This window comes from Mustelus asterias, chromosome 20 (genome assembly GCF_964213995.1).
Source record: "Mustelus asterias chromosome 20, sMusAst1.hap1.1, whole genome shotgun sequence".
Classification (NCBI taxonomy): domain Eukaryota; kingdom Metazoa; phylum Chordata; class Chondrichthyes; order Carcharhiniformes; family Triakidae; genus Mustelus; species Mustelus asterias.
In genome coordinates, this window is record NC_135820.1 from 3,092,253 (window position 1) to 3,108,156 (window position 15,904).

At 48.7% G+C, this 15,904-nt stretch overlaps 1 protein-coding gene across 5 annotated transcripts in view; it reads left to right on the forward strand.

The window, feature by feature from the left end:
- Positions 1-1,964: 1,964 nt before the first annotated feature.
- The window catches only part of LOC144508377 (urokinase plasminogen activator surface receptor-like), a 75,492-nt gene continuing 61,552 nt past the window's right edge, over positions 1,965-15,904 (forward strand). For 4 of the 5 annotated variants that reach the window (XM_078236243.1, XM_078236245.1, XM_078236241.1 and 1 more), the window contains exons 1-3: positions 1,965-2,083; positions 13,199-13,315; positions 15,179-15,316. In XM_078236243.1, coding sequence (XP_078092369.1) covers positions 2,017-2,083; positions 13,199-13,315; positions 15,179-15,316 — 322 coding nt within the window. In that variant the 5' untranslated portion in view covers positions 1,965-2,016. The remainder of the gene's footprint in view (positions 2,084-13,198; positions 13,316-15,178; positions 15,317-15,904) is intronic. The other variant, XM_078236244.1, reaches the window with a different exon arrangement.

Below are 15,904 nucleotides of genomic sequence, written 5' to 3' on the forward strand. Positions count from 1 at the left end.
GGCCCCTTCCCTAGTTGGACTATCTACATACTGCTTCAAGAAGCCCTCGTGGATGCTCCTTACAAACTCTGCCCCATCCATGCCCCGAGCACTAAGTGAGTCCCAGTCAATATAGGGGAAGTTAAAATTCCCACCACAAAACTCTGTTACTTTTGCACCTTGCCAAAAGCTGCCTAGATATCTGTTCTTCAATCTCCCGCTGGCAGTTGGGTGGCCTATAGTAAACACCCAAAATTGTGATTACACCCTTCCTATTCCTGAGCTCTACCCGTATTGCCTTGCTGTATGAGCCCTCCGAGGTGTCCTCTCGCAGTACAGCTGTGATATTCTCCTTAGTAAGAAGTTTAACAACACCAGGTTAAAGTCCAACAGGTTTATTTGGTAGCAAAAGCCACACTAGCTTTCGGAGCTGCAAGCCCCTTCTTCAGGTGAGTGGGAATTCTGTTCACAAACAAAGCATATAAAGACACAAACTCAATTTACATGAATAATGGTTGGAATGCGAATACTTACAACTAATCAAGTCTTTAAGAAACAAAACAATGTGAGTGGAGAGAGCATCAAGACAGGCTAAAAAGATGTGTATTGTCTCCAGACAAGACAGCCAGTGAAACTCTGCAGGTCCAGGCAGGCTGTGGGGGTTACAAATAGTGTGCCATGAACCCAATATCCCGGTTGAGGCCATCCTCGTGTGTGCGGAACTTGGCTATTAGTTTCTGCTCAGCGACTCTGCGCTGTCGTGTGTCATGAAGGCCGCCTTGGAGAACGCTTACCCGAATATCAGAGGCCAAATGCCCGTGACCGCTGAAGTGCATATTCTCCTTAACCAGTAGTGCAACTCCCCCACCCCTTTTACAACTCCCTCTGTCCCGCCTGAAATATCTGTATCCTGGAATGTTAAGCTGCCAATCCTGTCCTTCCCTTAACCAAGTCTCTGTAATGGCAACAACATCATAGTTCCTAGTACTAATCCAAACTCTAAGTTCATCTGCCTTCCCTGTTACACTTCTCACATTGAAACAAATGCACTTCAGTCCACCAGACCCTCTTTGATTAGCAATCCCACCCTGCCTGCTCTTTCTCTGAGTCTTACTGACCCTACTCTCTGGTTCCCCTTCAGTTCATTGACCTTTGCTTTGGTTCCCACCCTCCTGCCAAACTCGTTTAAATCTTCCCCTGTGACACTAGCAAACCTCCCGGCCAGAATATTTATGCCCTTCCAGTTTAGATGCAACGCGCCCGTCTTGAATATATCCCACCTGCCCCGGTAGAGACCCCAATGGTCCAGATATCTGAAACCTGACCTCCTACACCAGCTGTTTAGCTACGTGTTGAGCTGTATTATCTTCCTATGCCTATTACTTACTATTACACACTCACACTCACGTTCACACTCACACTCACACTCACACACACACTCACACTCACACACACACACTCACACACACACACACACTCACTCACACACACACTCACACTCACGTTCACACTCACACACACACACACACACACACACACACACTCACACTCACACACACACTCACACACACACTCACACACACACACACACTCACACTCACACACACACTCACACACACACTCACACACACACTCACACGCACTCACACACTCACACACACACTCACACACACACACACTCACACACACACTCACACACACTCTCACACACACACTCACACGCACTCACACACTCACACACACACTCACACACACACTCACACACACACTCACACTCACACTCACACACACACTCACACACACACACACACACAGGCACTCAGTGGCTGAAATTTGGACCAACCAGTGTGAGGTGGCCGTGTACACTTTCCAATTCACCAGTGTTTATCCGACACCTCTTCATTGTCCATTGAATGACTTTGGCAAGCACACAAGGAAGTTGGAGGATTTGGTCACGCACATCGTCACAAATCTATTTCGAGACTGTCACCATCCACAGAGTGCTGAGGAGAACCGGTTTGCTTCTGTGTGAGGAACATGGAAGAGCAAAGCAAGGTGAAATTGTTCTCTGCTGTTTTAATCATTTGTGCTCTACTGATTGAAGGTGAGACTCTTTATTTGTCTCTGTGTGTCTGTGTGTGTCCGCATGTGTTTAGGTTTATTTATTAGTGTCACAAGTAGGCTTACATTAACACTGTAATGAAGTCGCTGTGAAAATCCCCTCGTCGCCACACTCCGGCACCTGAGGGAAAATTTAGCATGGATAATGCACCTAACCAGCACATCTTTTGGAGTGTGAGAGGAAACCGGAGCACCCGGAGGAAACCCACGGAGACACGGGGAGAACGTGCAAACTCCACACAAACAACGACTCAAGCCGGGAATCGAATCCAGATCCCTGGTGCTATGAGGCAGCAGTGCCAACCATAAGTGGGAGTATGATACCGTCACTATTACTGAGGCGGGGCTGATAGAAAGGCAGGAATGGCAGTCAACATTCCTGGTTACAGGATTTTCCATTGAGGTGGAGAAGAGGGATCAGGAAGGAGGAGCGGAGGGTGTGGGGGGCTGCGGGGTGCGAGGGGATGGGGTGGGGTGAGATGGGGTGTAGTAGGGAGGAGAATCACAACACTGAGGAAAGAGAGAGTGATAGTTGTGATAGACGAAACGGCAGAAGTTCAGTACTGCCTTTGTGTCATATTCAGGAAGATTTATCTCTATTTTGACAAAAATGTGAGGCGATATTGATCTTACAATCAGGGAGCAGCAGGATTGGATATTCGATGAGTGAATATCATGAGGGGAGAGTTCAGCAGTCGATATTTTCCCAGCGGGGCGTATCTCCAGGCCAGGTTCAGAAGTGCGCTGAGCTGGATAGATAGATCAGTTGGTCGGGGAGGCATTGCACAGACTAGCTTTGGATCATAAGGTAAAAATTACTGCGGATGCTGGAATCTGAAACCAAAAGAGAAAATGCTGGAAAATCTCAGCAGGTCTGGCAGCATCTGTAAGGCGAGAAAAGGGCTGACGTTTCGAGTCCAGACGACCCTTTGTCAAAGCTGGCTTGGGGTCTTTGTCAAAGCTTTGACAAAGGGTCAGCTGGACCTGAAACATCAGCTCTTGTCTCCCCCAACAGATGCTGCCAGACCTGCTGAGATTTTCCAGCATTTTCTCCTTTGGTTTGGATCATGAGATGTGGGAGTTGATGCAGGAACTGTGGAAAACAGTCGAAGTATCCCGGAGGAAACCCACGGAGACACGGGGAGAATGTGCAAACTCTTCACAGACAATGACCCTTGCTGGGAATTGAACCCGGGTCCCTGGCGCTGTGAGGCAGCAGTGCTAACCACTGTGCCACCGTGCCACCCACTTGGTTGTACAAGGTACCTGAAGTGGCTGTTTCATTTCATTTGCTTATGGCTTCTGATTCCTGAGATGGCAGGTCTGTCAAATGAGGAGAGACTAAGTCAGTTAGGATTCACTGGAGTTTAGAAGAGTGAGAGGGGATCTCATAGAAGCTTATAAAATTCTAACAGCATTAGAAAGGGTAGATTCAGAAAGAATGTTCCCGATGGTGGAAGAGTCCAGTTTTAGAACTGAGGTGAGGAGAAATTTCTTCACCCAGAGGGTGGTGAATGTGTGGAATTCACTACCACTGAAAGTAGTTGAGGCCAAAGCATCTGATTTCAAGAAGAAATTAAATATAGCTCTTGGGGCTAAAGGGATCATGGGGTATGGAGGGAAGGGAGGATCAGGATATTGAATTTGATGATCAGCCATGGTTGATGCGCGTTATCACACACGAGGCTTGATGCTCAGGAAATAAAGGCTTTTATTTGCTGTAACAAGGCAGCTACTAATTATATACACGATCCCAGACTGAGGGGTCCCAGACAGAGCAGAGACCTTTATACCTCTCCCAGGAGGCGGAGCCCGACTGGGATGTACCACAATAACTATAATACAAGGTGTAACAACCCAACCCTAACCCCAACAGCAACAAGTAGAACAACCCATCCCTAACCCCAACAGCAACATATATACATACTTGTAGTACTGGCCAGACCCTGGCTCAGTACTATCTAGTGGGAACCAACGATGGTTCACCACAATGGTCAAAATGAATTGCGGAGCAGGCTTGAAGGGCCGAATGGCCTTCTCCTACTTCTAGTTTCGATGATTCTGCTCACCCTAGTCACCAGCAACAAAGAGATAGAGAGAGGGAGAGAGAGTTTAGTTGTTTTCCACCTGTAGGGATGACTGTTAATTCTTGGGTGGCATGGTGCACAATGGTTAGCACTGCTGCTTCACAGGGACAGGGATTTGGGTTGAATTCGGTCACTGTCGGGTGGAGTTTGCATGTTGTCTGCGTGGGTTTCCTCCGGGTGCTCCGGTTTCCTCCCACAGTCTGAAAGACGTGCTGGTTAGGTGCATTGGCCCTGCTGAATGTGCCCTCAGTGTATCCAAACAGGCACCAAAGTGTGGCGACTAGGGGATTTTCACAGTAACTTCATTGCAGTGTTAATGTAAGCCTTACTTGTAACTAATAAATTAACTTTAAAAACTTTTCTTTGTCACTTACAAAACATCCAGTACACCATAACTGGCCTTCCGCCAGATTTTTAATCTTGGGTATTCCTGGAAAGGAAAAACAAATGTCTCTTTCATCTAGAATCATAGGTCCGGGACTCTTTACACTGGGGTTCATCGATGCCACACTTGGCCAAAATACACAAGGTATAAAACAGTCTCCAGTGTATTTGCAATCACAGAAGATTAAAGTCCAGTCTTTTGCATGTTCCATACTCTCCTTTAAAGTGTCTCTGGTTTGACGTAGGCCCAGACATCTTTTCAGATGCGACATTCCATGTTTTTCGGGACCAGTCGGCTCCCGCAGGAGGTTACCCAGAAAGTGGCCATTTTATTCTAAGCCATCTTTCGCTTGTATGTCTTAAAAGAAAATTACAGGTCTATGTCCTATGTTCTATGTCTTCCTTTAAAAGTGCGAGAGCATCAGGTTTCTAGGTGACCAGATCACCACCAGCCTGACCTGGTGCCCCAATGCCGATGCTATAGTTAAGAAAGCCCACCAATGCCTCTACTTTCTCAGGAGGCTAAGGAAATTCAGCATGTCCACACGACTCTCACCAATTTTTACAGATGCACCATAGAAAGCATTTTTCTGGTTGTATCACAGCTTGGGATGGCTCCTGCTCTGCCCAAGACCACAAGAAACTACAAAGGGTTGTGAAAGTAGCCCAATCCACCACGCAAACCAGCTTCCCATCCATTGCCTCTGTCTACACTTCCCACTGCCTTGGAAAAACAGCCAGCATTATTTAGGACCCCCACGCACGCCGGGCATACTCTCTTCCACCTTCTTCCATCGGGAAAAGGATACAAAAGTCTGAGGACATGAACCGGCTCAAGAGCAGCTTCTTCCCTGCTGCCGTCAGACTTTTGAATGGACCAACTCGTATTAAGTTGATCTTTCTCTACACCCGAGCTATGACTATAACATTACATTCTGCACCCCCTCCTTTCCTTCTCCTCGATGTACTTCCTGAAAAATATGCTTTGTCTGTATAGCGCATGATGCGCGATTAATTCACTCGGGAGGCTGGATCGTACCCGGGAAATAAAGGCTTTTATTAGCAATAAGAATGGAGCATACTGCTTAACAATACAATCCCAGACTAAAGGGTCACTAGGAAGTGCAGTGACCTTTATACTCCTATAGGAAGGCGGAGCCAACTGGAGTGTACCACAGAACAATACCAATAGGTGGAACACCCCAACCCTAACCCCAACAGTAACAAGAGTAACATATGTACAAGTACCCATAGTGATAACCATCTATGGTTCAGTACCCATAGTGCTAACCATCTATGGTTCAGTACCCATAGTGATAACCATCTATGGTTCACCACATTCACTCCTCCTTTAAAAACAAAAGGCCGGTGGGGCAAAACAAACAGTACGAACTGTCCATATAATCACAAGTTCAGTCGTATCGGAGGGCCACACCGTCTCTGCCACCTCCTCAACACTGGCGGTAGCGCCGGTTCTGGTGACCGTGATGACCCTCTCTCCAAGGCGGTGTCCAGTGACTCCTCCAGTTCCTCACGGATGGGTGGACCTCGAGGTGGCGACAAGCTCCTGGACTCAGGCAAGCCCCGAGTTGGCGACAATCTCCTGGACTCAGGCAAGCTGTACACGGGAGTAAGAGGATTAAGTGGTGGTCCCGATACTGCCCGCGCCGTGTCAGGGGGGAGATAAAGGGCAAGGGGTCCCTAACCAGGGGTGCGGGAGCGACGGGGGTTTCCAGGTCCCCTGCAGGCGCCAGATCTCGGATAGAGACCGTGTCCTCTCGCCCGTCAGGATATGCCACATAGGCATATTGAGGGTTGGCGTGGAGGAGATGGACCTGTTCAACCAAAGCGTCGGACTTGCGGGTCCTAACATGCCGCCGCAGGAGGACAGGTCCTGAGTACGTCAACCAAGACGGCAGTGAGGTCCCAGAGGAAGACTTCCTAGGGAAGGTAAACATCCGCTCATGTGGGGTAGCGTTGGTTGCCGTACACAGGAGGGACCGGATTGAATGGAGCGCATCAGAAAGTACCTCTTGCTAACGGGTGACTGGAAGACCCTTAGACCTCAACGCCAGTAAGACAGCCTTCCAGACTGTAGCGTTTTCTCTTTCGACCTGCCCGTTACCCCTGGGGTTGTAACTCGTAGTCCTACTTGAGGCAATCCCTTTAGAGAGCAGGTATTGCCTCAAGTCGTCGCTCATAAACGACGAGCCCCTATCACTGTGGATATAACTGGGGTAGCCGCACAGGGTAAAAAGATCCCGCAAGGCTTTGATGACCGTGGCAGCTGACATGTCTGAACAGGGAATGGCAAAAGGGAATCGGGAGTACTCGTCAACCACGTTGAGGAAGTACACATTCCGATCTGTCGAAGGAAGGGGGCCCTTGAAATCAACACTCAGTCGTTCAAAAGGGCGAGTGGCCTTAATGAGGTGTGCCCTGTCAGGTCGGTAGAAGTGCGGCTTGCATTCAGCACATACCTGGCAGCTTCGAGTTATCGACCTGACATCCTCTACGGAGTAGGGTAGATTCCGGGCCTTTACAAAATGGAAGAGCCGAGTGATCCCCGGATGGCAGAGATCATTGTGGAGGGCCTGGAGCCGGTCCTCCTGCACACTGGCACATGTTCCATGCGACAGGGCATCTGAGGGCTCATTGAGCTTCCCTGGACGGTACATGATATCATAGTTGTAGGTGGAGAGTTCGATTCTCCACCTCAAGATTTTATCATTTTTGATCTTACCCCTTAACGTGTTGTTGAACATGAATGCCACGGACCGCATTCCGGGCCTGCCCGCCTGGTTAAGTGTGGCGGCCAGGGCGAAATCAGATGCATCACTCTCCACCTGGAAGGGGATGGACTCATCGACAGCGTGCATCGTGGCTTTCGCGATGTCAGCTTTTATCCCTTCAAAGGCTAAGCGAGCCTTTGCTGCCAGGGGAAATGAGGTAGACTTTATGAGCGGACGGGCTTTGTCTGCATAATTGGGAACCCACTGTGGGTAATACGAGAAGAAGCTTAAGCATCTTCTCAGTGCTTTGACGCTAGTGGGTAGGGGAAGATCAAGGTGGGGACGCATACGGTCTGGATTAGGGCCGAGGACCCCGTTTTCCACCACGTATCCGAGAATAGCTAGGCGGTGCTTGCTGAATACACACTTCTCCCTGTTATAGGTCAGATTCAGGCGAGACGCAGTGTGTAAAAACTTTAGGAGGTTGGCATCGTGGTCCTACTGGTCATGGCCGCAGATAGTGACGTTATCCAGGTACGGGAAGGTAGCCCGTAGCCCGCTTTGATCCACCATTCGGTCCATTGCACGCTGGAAGACCGAGACCCCATTAGTGACGCCAAAGGGGACCCTTAAGAAGTGGTAGAGACTACCATCCACCTCAAAGGCCGTATATTTTCGGTCCTCTGGGCGAATGGGGAGCTGGTGATAGGCTGACTTCAAGTCGATGGTGGAGAACACCCGGTACTGCGCAATCTGGTTGACCATGTCAGATATGCGGGGGAGAGGGTACGTGTCCAGCTGCGTGTACCTATTAATGGTCTGACTATAGTCTATGACCATCCTGGGCTTGTCTCCAGTCTTAACCACCACGACTTGTGCTCTCCATGGGCTAGTGCTAGGTTGAATGACCCCTTCCCTGAGGAGCCGCTGAACCTCAGATCGAATAAAGATCCGATTCTCAGCGCTGTAACGTCTGCTCTTAGTTGCGATGGGCTTGCAGCCTGGCACAAGATTCTCGAATAAAGACGGCGGGGTGATTCTGAGTGTCGAGAGACTGCACGTGGAGCACGCTGGGCAATTTGGAGGCTGCTGTTCTCCCACTGAAAGTGGAGGGAGTGGCCCATCGTACTGCAGGGTCACACTCCTCAGGTGGACCATAAAGTCTAGTCCCAGGAGTACTGGAGCGCAAAGGTGCGGTAACACGAGGAGCCTGAAGTTCTCATAAACTGTGCCCCACACCGTTAGGTTTACCACGCAGCTCCCAAGAATGGTAACAGATCGGGACCTCGACGCCATAGAAATTGTCTGTCTGACAGTCTGTACTCGGAGACCGCACCGTTTCACGGTGTCTGGATGAATGAAACTCTCCGTGCTCCCGCTGTCAAACAGACAATGTATCAGGCGTCCGTTTACCTCTATGTCCATCATGGACTTGTCGAGTCTGTGGGCTTGGCCTGGTCCAGGATGATTGACGCCACCGTTGAATCTTGAGTGCAACTGCAGGCAGCTGATATGGTCGATGATGATGACCCCAGCTGGTCGTCTGCGGTCGGTGTCGACCAAAATGGCTGCGCCCATGGATCGCACGTGGTCGATGGCGTTGAAAGTGGCGGCACTCGCAGGTCGCACGTGTCTTGTGTTGTCGTCCTCAGGAATGGCGGCGCTCGTGAATCGCACGTGGTTGAAGACCTCGACGAAGCCGGAGACAAGGAGACAGATCCTGGAGAGTCACACGCAGCACTGCTTGGCTTCGAAGGTGGTTTCGCTCGGCACACTTTAGCATAGTGCCCTTTCTTCCCACACGCGGAGCAAAATACCGTTCTGGCCGGACATCGCTGACGAGGGTGCTTCGCCAATCCACAGAAATAGCATCGTGGGCCACCTGGAGCTGCCGCCGCTGTCAGGTCCTAGGTTGAAAACACGATCACGCAGTTCCGAGGAGCCGCTGGGCAGAGTTGAGTCGGTGGCTGTACTTGCCACGATGTTCCCACGTGGTCGGTGGGGTAAGTTTCAAGACTTCTGGAGGCTGTTTCCATCGCATCAGCCAATTCCACCGTCTTAGCCAGGTCCAATTTACCTTGCTCTAGCAGCCCCAGGCGAATATAGGATGAGCCGATTCCCGCCACGAACGCATCTCGGATCAGATCGTTAGTATATTGAGTAGCCGACACTGGCTTGCAATTGCAGGCTCTGGCTAGCTGCTGAAGTTCGCGCAGGTACTGTCCCGTCGTTTCGCCGGGCTGCCGCCGTCGAGTGGCTAGTAGGTGCCGAGCATGAATCTCGTTTGGCGGTTTATTGTACAACTTCTTAAGTAGTTCGATGGCCCCTTTGTAGTCTTGGGAATCACGGATTGTTGCATACACGGTGTCGCTTACCCTTGCGTGGAGGACCCGCAATCTGTCAGCGTCGTTTTGGACTGCTGTTGAGGTGTCGATATAATCCTGGAAACACTTCAACCAATGGTCGAAAGTGTTCGACGCTCCAGCGGCACGCGGATCTAAGGTAAGCCGATCGGGTTTTAACATTTGCTCCATGGTTTTTTTTTCTTCAAACAAAATTTATTGCTAATAAAATTGATGCACGATTAATTCACTCGGGAGGCTGGATCGTACCCGGGAAATAAAGGCTTTTATTAGCAATAAGAATGGAGCATACTGCTTAACAATACAATCCCAGACTAAAGGGTCACTAGGAAGTGCAGTGACCTTTATACTCCTATAGGAAGGCGGAGCCAACCGGAGTGTACCACAGAACAATACCAACAGGTGGAACACCCCAACCCTAACCCCAACAGTAACAAGAGTAACATATGTACAAGTACCCATAGTGATAACCATCTATGGTTCAGTACCCATAGTGATAACCATCTGTGGTTCACCACAGCGCATAATACAGACAATTCACTATATCCCAATACATGTGACAATAATAAATCAAATCAAAAAGTTAAATATGCCTTTAAGTCATTTGTGGTTGTAATCCTCTCTCCATCACACATCACATCCAGACAGTTTCAGATAGATCTCCTCATCCACATTGCTCACAGTTGGCCCTTAACTCTGAACGCATCTTTCCAGAGAAAGCTCTGCAGCAGGGTGAGGGAGTGCCTAATGCTGAGAGGTCACATGAGGAGAGACTAAGTCGGTTTGGATTGTATTCACTGGAGTTTAGAAGAGTGAGAGGGGATCTCATAGAAACTTATACAATTCTAACAGGGTTAGACAGAGTAGGTTCAGAAAGAATGTTCCCGATGGTGCGTGAGTCCAGAACTAGTTTAGTTTATTTACTAGTATCACAAGTAGGCTTACATTAACACTGCAATGAAGTTACTGTGAAAATCTCCAAGTCGCCACACTCTGGCGCCTGTTCGGTTACACTGAGGGAGAATTTAGCGTGGCCAATGCACCCAACCAGCACATCTTTTGGACCAAGGGAGGAAACCGGAGCACCCGGAGGAAACCCACGCCGACACGGGGAGAATGTGCAGACTCCGCACAGACAGTGACCCAAGCTGGGAATCGAACCCGGGTCCCTGGCGCTGTGAGGCAGTAGTGCTAACCACTGTGCTACTGTGCTACCCTATCCACTGTGCCACTGTGCTGCCCTCGGGTCATAGTTTGAGGATAAGGGGTTAACTTCTTAGAACTGAGTTGAGGAACAATTTCTTCACCCAGAGGGTGGTGAGTGTGTGGAATTCACTACCACAGAAAGTAGTTGAGGCCAAAACGTTGTGTGATTTGAAGATTAAATTAATATAGCTCTTGGGACTAAAGGGATCAAGGGATATGAGGGGAAGGGGGGATCAGGTATTTAATTCGATGATATCCATGATCATAATGAATGGCGGAGCAGGCTTGAAGGGCCAAATGGCCGATCCCTGCTTCTAGTTTCTATGTTTCTATTTAGGTCCCTCTCCAGCTGCCAGCTTGCACCTTGCCAAATGCCAAAATTCCTCCGGCCCAACTACCCTCAGAGATCTCTGTCGCGCTCCTCCATCTCTCCTCCTGAGCATGTAAGTGTTTCCCAGTCCATTGCGTCCCTCCATTGGACGGACCTGAACACCTGGATACTAGGTCCTTGAATGGCTGTAGATCTGGAGGAGGCCGCAAAAGAATTGACATAATACCGAATCCATTGAACAGTTTAAATATAGATTGCCTGCAAAAATAGTGTTTGATCAAAGGTGCTAGAAGTCTGTTTTTTACAGTAAATGTCTAGAAAGTGAATTCTATTTTTGTCATTCATTCAGCTCTGAAGTCCAGATTTTCTTTTTAAGTTTTCATTCTCTATCGGGAACATAAATTCTCCTTTCCCTCCTTCTCACTTCTTCCTTCACTCTTTCTCTTTTCCCTTCCCTCTTTCCTCTTTGTCCCACTCTCTTTCCATATTGATTTCTCTCTTTCTCTCTCTCTTTCACACTTCATCTCTCTCTCTCAATCACTCTCTCTTTCTTCCTTTTGCTTGTTATCTCTCTGACGCTCTTTTCTCCCCACCCCCTCTCTCTCTCTCTCTCTCTTTATCTCTCTCTCTCTGCCCCTACTGCCCACAGCCCCTTTCTCTCGTTCTTGCCTTCAGAAAATGAACAGGAAGTGTTAAGTTGCAAATGCAACCTTCGTTTATTTTCACTGGATTGGCCACAGGTCGAGGGTTGCGTTCAGTTCCGGGTCGCCGCACTTTCGGAAGCGTGTGAGAGGGTGCAGAGGGAGATTTGCCCAAAGGGTTCAAGGGATGAGGGGATGTTCGTGACAAGGTCGGGTTGGAGAAGCTCGGGGTCATTCTTATTGGAGCAAAGGGGAGTGAGGGGAGATCGGATCGAGGCGGACAAGATGATGAGGGGTTTAGCTAATGGAACAAAGACTGGGGTGTGGTGGGGGGGAGGTGGGAGTGTGGGGGTGGGGGAGAGCGAATTCAAGATTTTGGTCAAAAGAAGCAGTGGGGGGAATATGAGATCGACCTTTTTACACAACGAGTGGTAATGACCTTGGGGGCAATTCCCCCCAAAAACATTCGAAGTCCTTGGCGCTGTGAGGCAGCAGTGCTAAGCACTGCGCCACCGTGCCGCCCTTCCTCCCTCTGCCACTGACCCAGAATGCAAAGTGGCACCAGGACCCCCCCTCAACCCCTACCAATTGGAGCCCCCAACAAGTCCCACCCCCAATAGGCCCCACCCCCTTTGGCACTGCCCCCATGCCTGGTGGGCAGTGCCAAGGTGTCCCTTGGGTATTGCCAATTTGCCCTTTGGGCAGTGCCAGAGGGCTAGGCTGGTACTGGCAGGCTGGCAATGCCCAGGGAGCACCTCCCGGCCCCCTGACCTCCTGAGGGGCCTGAATGGCCTCTCTTCTCTCCAGTGGGGTTGGACTGCCTGTTCCCCATTCGTGAGAAGCTGCTGTAAACACTGTTGGAATGAAATACTCCTGGCAGGGGGGGCTGGAGAGAGGCTTGAGATTTCAGTCCCGGGCCCGTTAATCATAGGGAAATCACAATTCAAATATGTAAACCAGCTCTACATCGATTTCTGGTGTGGAGCCGATTACTTCAAAAAAACCTGTAGCTGGAGATACGTAGAGGCCTTCGTGCGCAGCGGGAAGCTTACAAAATGGCCTCCGCTGATGTCTCCAAGCCCATTGCACTGCTAGAGCAGCACAGCATGCTGGGAGAATTCCCCCCACCCCCAGAATCTGCTTCTGTTGAGGGTGGGCCAAGTGGAGACAATAAATGATCTTCGAAGGTATCTGGGATTCGAGGGAAAATAATTTCTCCACTGAGTGGAGAATTAGGCCGAGTTCTTTAAGATTCTCTGTCTGTGGCCCATGATGTGGGGTTGCACTGAGTTACCACCTTTCGCTGAGACTTGTTAACTTGATTAATTCTGGTCCATTCTTTCTCTCCCCTCAGTGCGACCTTTGACCTGCAATCAATGTTCAGGGCTATCCGGTTCCTGCACGTTTACAGCAATGACTTGTAGAACAGGAATCACCACCTGCAGCACCACTTCAACCACTACAACTTCCGGTTACAAGTTCTCTTCCAATTTATCCATATGTTCTATCCCTCCCTTTCACTCCTTCCTTCTCTTTCTCTCTCCTTCTTTCAGTCTTTGTGTCCGCAGGAGTGCGTTTTTAATTTAAAGCCTGACCGGCAACAAGCACGGATGGTTTGATCGTTAGAGGTGTAAGTGGCAACCAAATTGTTTCACTGGGAAGAAGGTGCACTTGGAGACAATGGCCGACGCCTGTGTGCTAACAGTGGGCAAGCCTCCAAAGTCCCAGTGAAGTGTGGAAAATATTCCGTTGTACACAAATGTGTTTAAACTGCCGAATTAGTTCCAAGATAAAAGAGAGTTGGGCTCTCAAAACGGCTAATCAGCACTTCTGCCTGGATACAAGGTCCATGTGATTTGACCATAATTTGGGCATTGAGTATAAAGATTGGCATGTCATGCTGCAGTTGTACAGAACTTTAGTTAGGCCTCATTTAGAATATTGTGAACAATTCTGGTCGCCACACTACCAGAAGGATGTGGATGCTTTGGAAAGGGTACAGAAGAGGTTTACCAGGATGCTGCCTGGTCTGGAGGGTATTAGCTATGAGGAGAGGTTGGAGAAATTTGGTTTGTTCTCACTGGAACGATGGAGATTGAGGGGCCACCTGACAGAGGTTTACAAGATTATGAGTGGCATGGACAGCGTGGATAGTCAGATGCTCTTTCCTAGGGTAGAAAAGTCAAGTACTAGGGGACATAGGTTTAAGGTGCGTGGGGAAAAGTTGGAGGAGATGTGCGAGGCATGTTTTTTACACAGAGGGTGGTGAATGTCTGGAACGCGCTGCCTGGGGAGGTGGTGGGAGCACGTATGATAGCGGCATTTAAGAGGCAACTAGACAAATACATAGATAGGATGGGAATGGAAGCTACGGACTCTGTAAGTGTATACGGTTTTAGTTTAGGCAGGCATCATGATCGGGGCAGGCTTGGAGGGCTGAAGGGCCTGTTCCTGTGCTGCACTGTTCTTTGTTCTTTGATTCACATTGTTTAGAGGGGAGATGGGTTTCTAAGATACCTATAAAAATTAACAGACACAGTTTGGCTGTCAGGATCAGGGAGAGGGAGAGGAGCTACCGCCGGCAAGGCCCCAAGTTTCATTGCACTGAAATCTTGGTGGAAGCTCATGCTCTAATTGTGAAGATCAAACTTGTGAGGAATTAAAATGAGGCTGGAATATTTGCCTAGCTTTGGCTAGAGGGAAGAGGTCTCCAGGAAAGCTCACCATTGTGAAAGGCAGTTCGAGAGATAAATGTTTCCAGCTTGGGAAAGGAAAGGCTTAAAATAAAATCCTCAAGAAATTAGAATATTTTGGGATCACCAAGCAAAGTAAGTGTGATGGTGGATTTTTTTCAAATGTGTTAATAGCTGTGTTGTTCAGCTGAAATATAGGTTTCCTGCAAAAATAATGTTTAATCATAAGGGCAATATGCATTTTTTTACTGTAAATGTCTCGAAAGGTGAAATCTTGTTAGGTCATTCATTCAACTATGAACTAGAAGGTCAGTTTTTCTTTTACGTTATCTTTCTCTAACGGGAGCACAAATTCTTCTTTCATTCATTTTCCTTTCCTCCATCCCTCTTTCTCTTTTCCCTTTATTTTTCCGCTTTGTCTCACCCTCTTACAAAATTCATTTCTATCTTTCACATTTTACCTCTCCCCCTGTCTCTTCACTCTCTCTTTCTTCCTTTTGCTCATGTTCTCTCTGACACTCCCACTCTCTCTATCTCTTTTTCCCTCTGTCCCTTTTTCCCACAGCTCCTCTCCCTCTTTCTTGCTTTCAGTGGTGAACAGAACTGAGAAAATTGCAGTGACAATCTATGTTTGTTTTCAGAGGTAGAGACCAGAAAGCAGGTTACTAATGCCTGTGGACCCTGCTCTGATCCCATCTCGTTTAACTTTGGAAGTCTGGTTATCTCACAGAGTAGCAGTTGCTGTGCCTCTGATCACTGCAATCAACAGATAGATACAGGTAAGGTTCCAGTGCATTATAACGCAAATCATCATCTGATACATTCATCTGATAATGAGACCATCCCACCCGGAGATACTGTGACTGAACAAAATCAACACTGCCAAACTCCCTCCAAGCTGTCCCCCACCAAACACTCCCAGAACAGGGTTAGATACAGAGTAAAGCTCCCTCTCCACTGTTCCCTTCAAACACTCCCAGGACAGGTACAGCACGGGATTAGATACAGAGTAAAGCTCCCTCTACACTGTCCCCATCAAACACTGATGTGGAGATGCCGGCGTTGGACTGGGGTAAACACAGTAAGACGTCTCACAACACCAGGTTAAAGTCCAACAGGTTTATTTGGTAGCACAAGCCACGAGCTTTCGGAGCGCTGCCCCTTCATCAGGTAAGTGGGAGTTCTGTTCACAAACAGGGCATATAAAAACACAAACTCAATTTAGAAAATAATGGTTGGAATGCGAGTCTTTACAGGTAATCAAGTCTTAAAGGTACAGACAATGTGAGTGGAGAGAGGGTTAAGCACAGGTTAAAGAGATGTGTATTGACTCCAGCCAGGACAGTTCATGAGATTTTGCAAGCCCA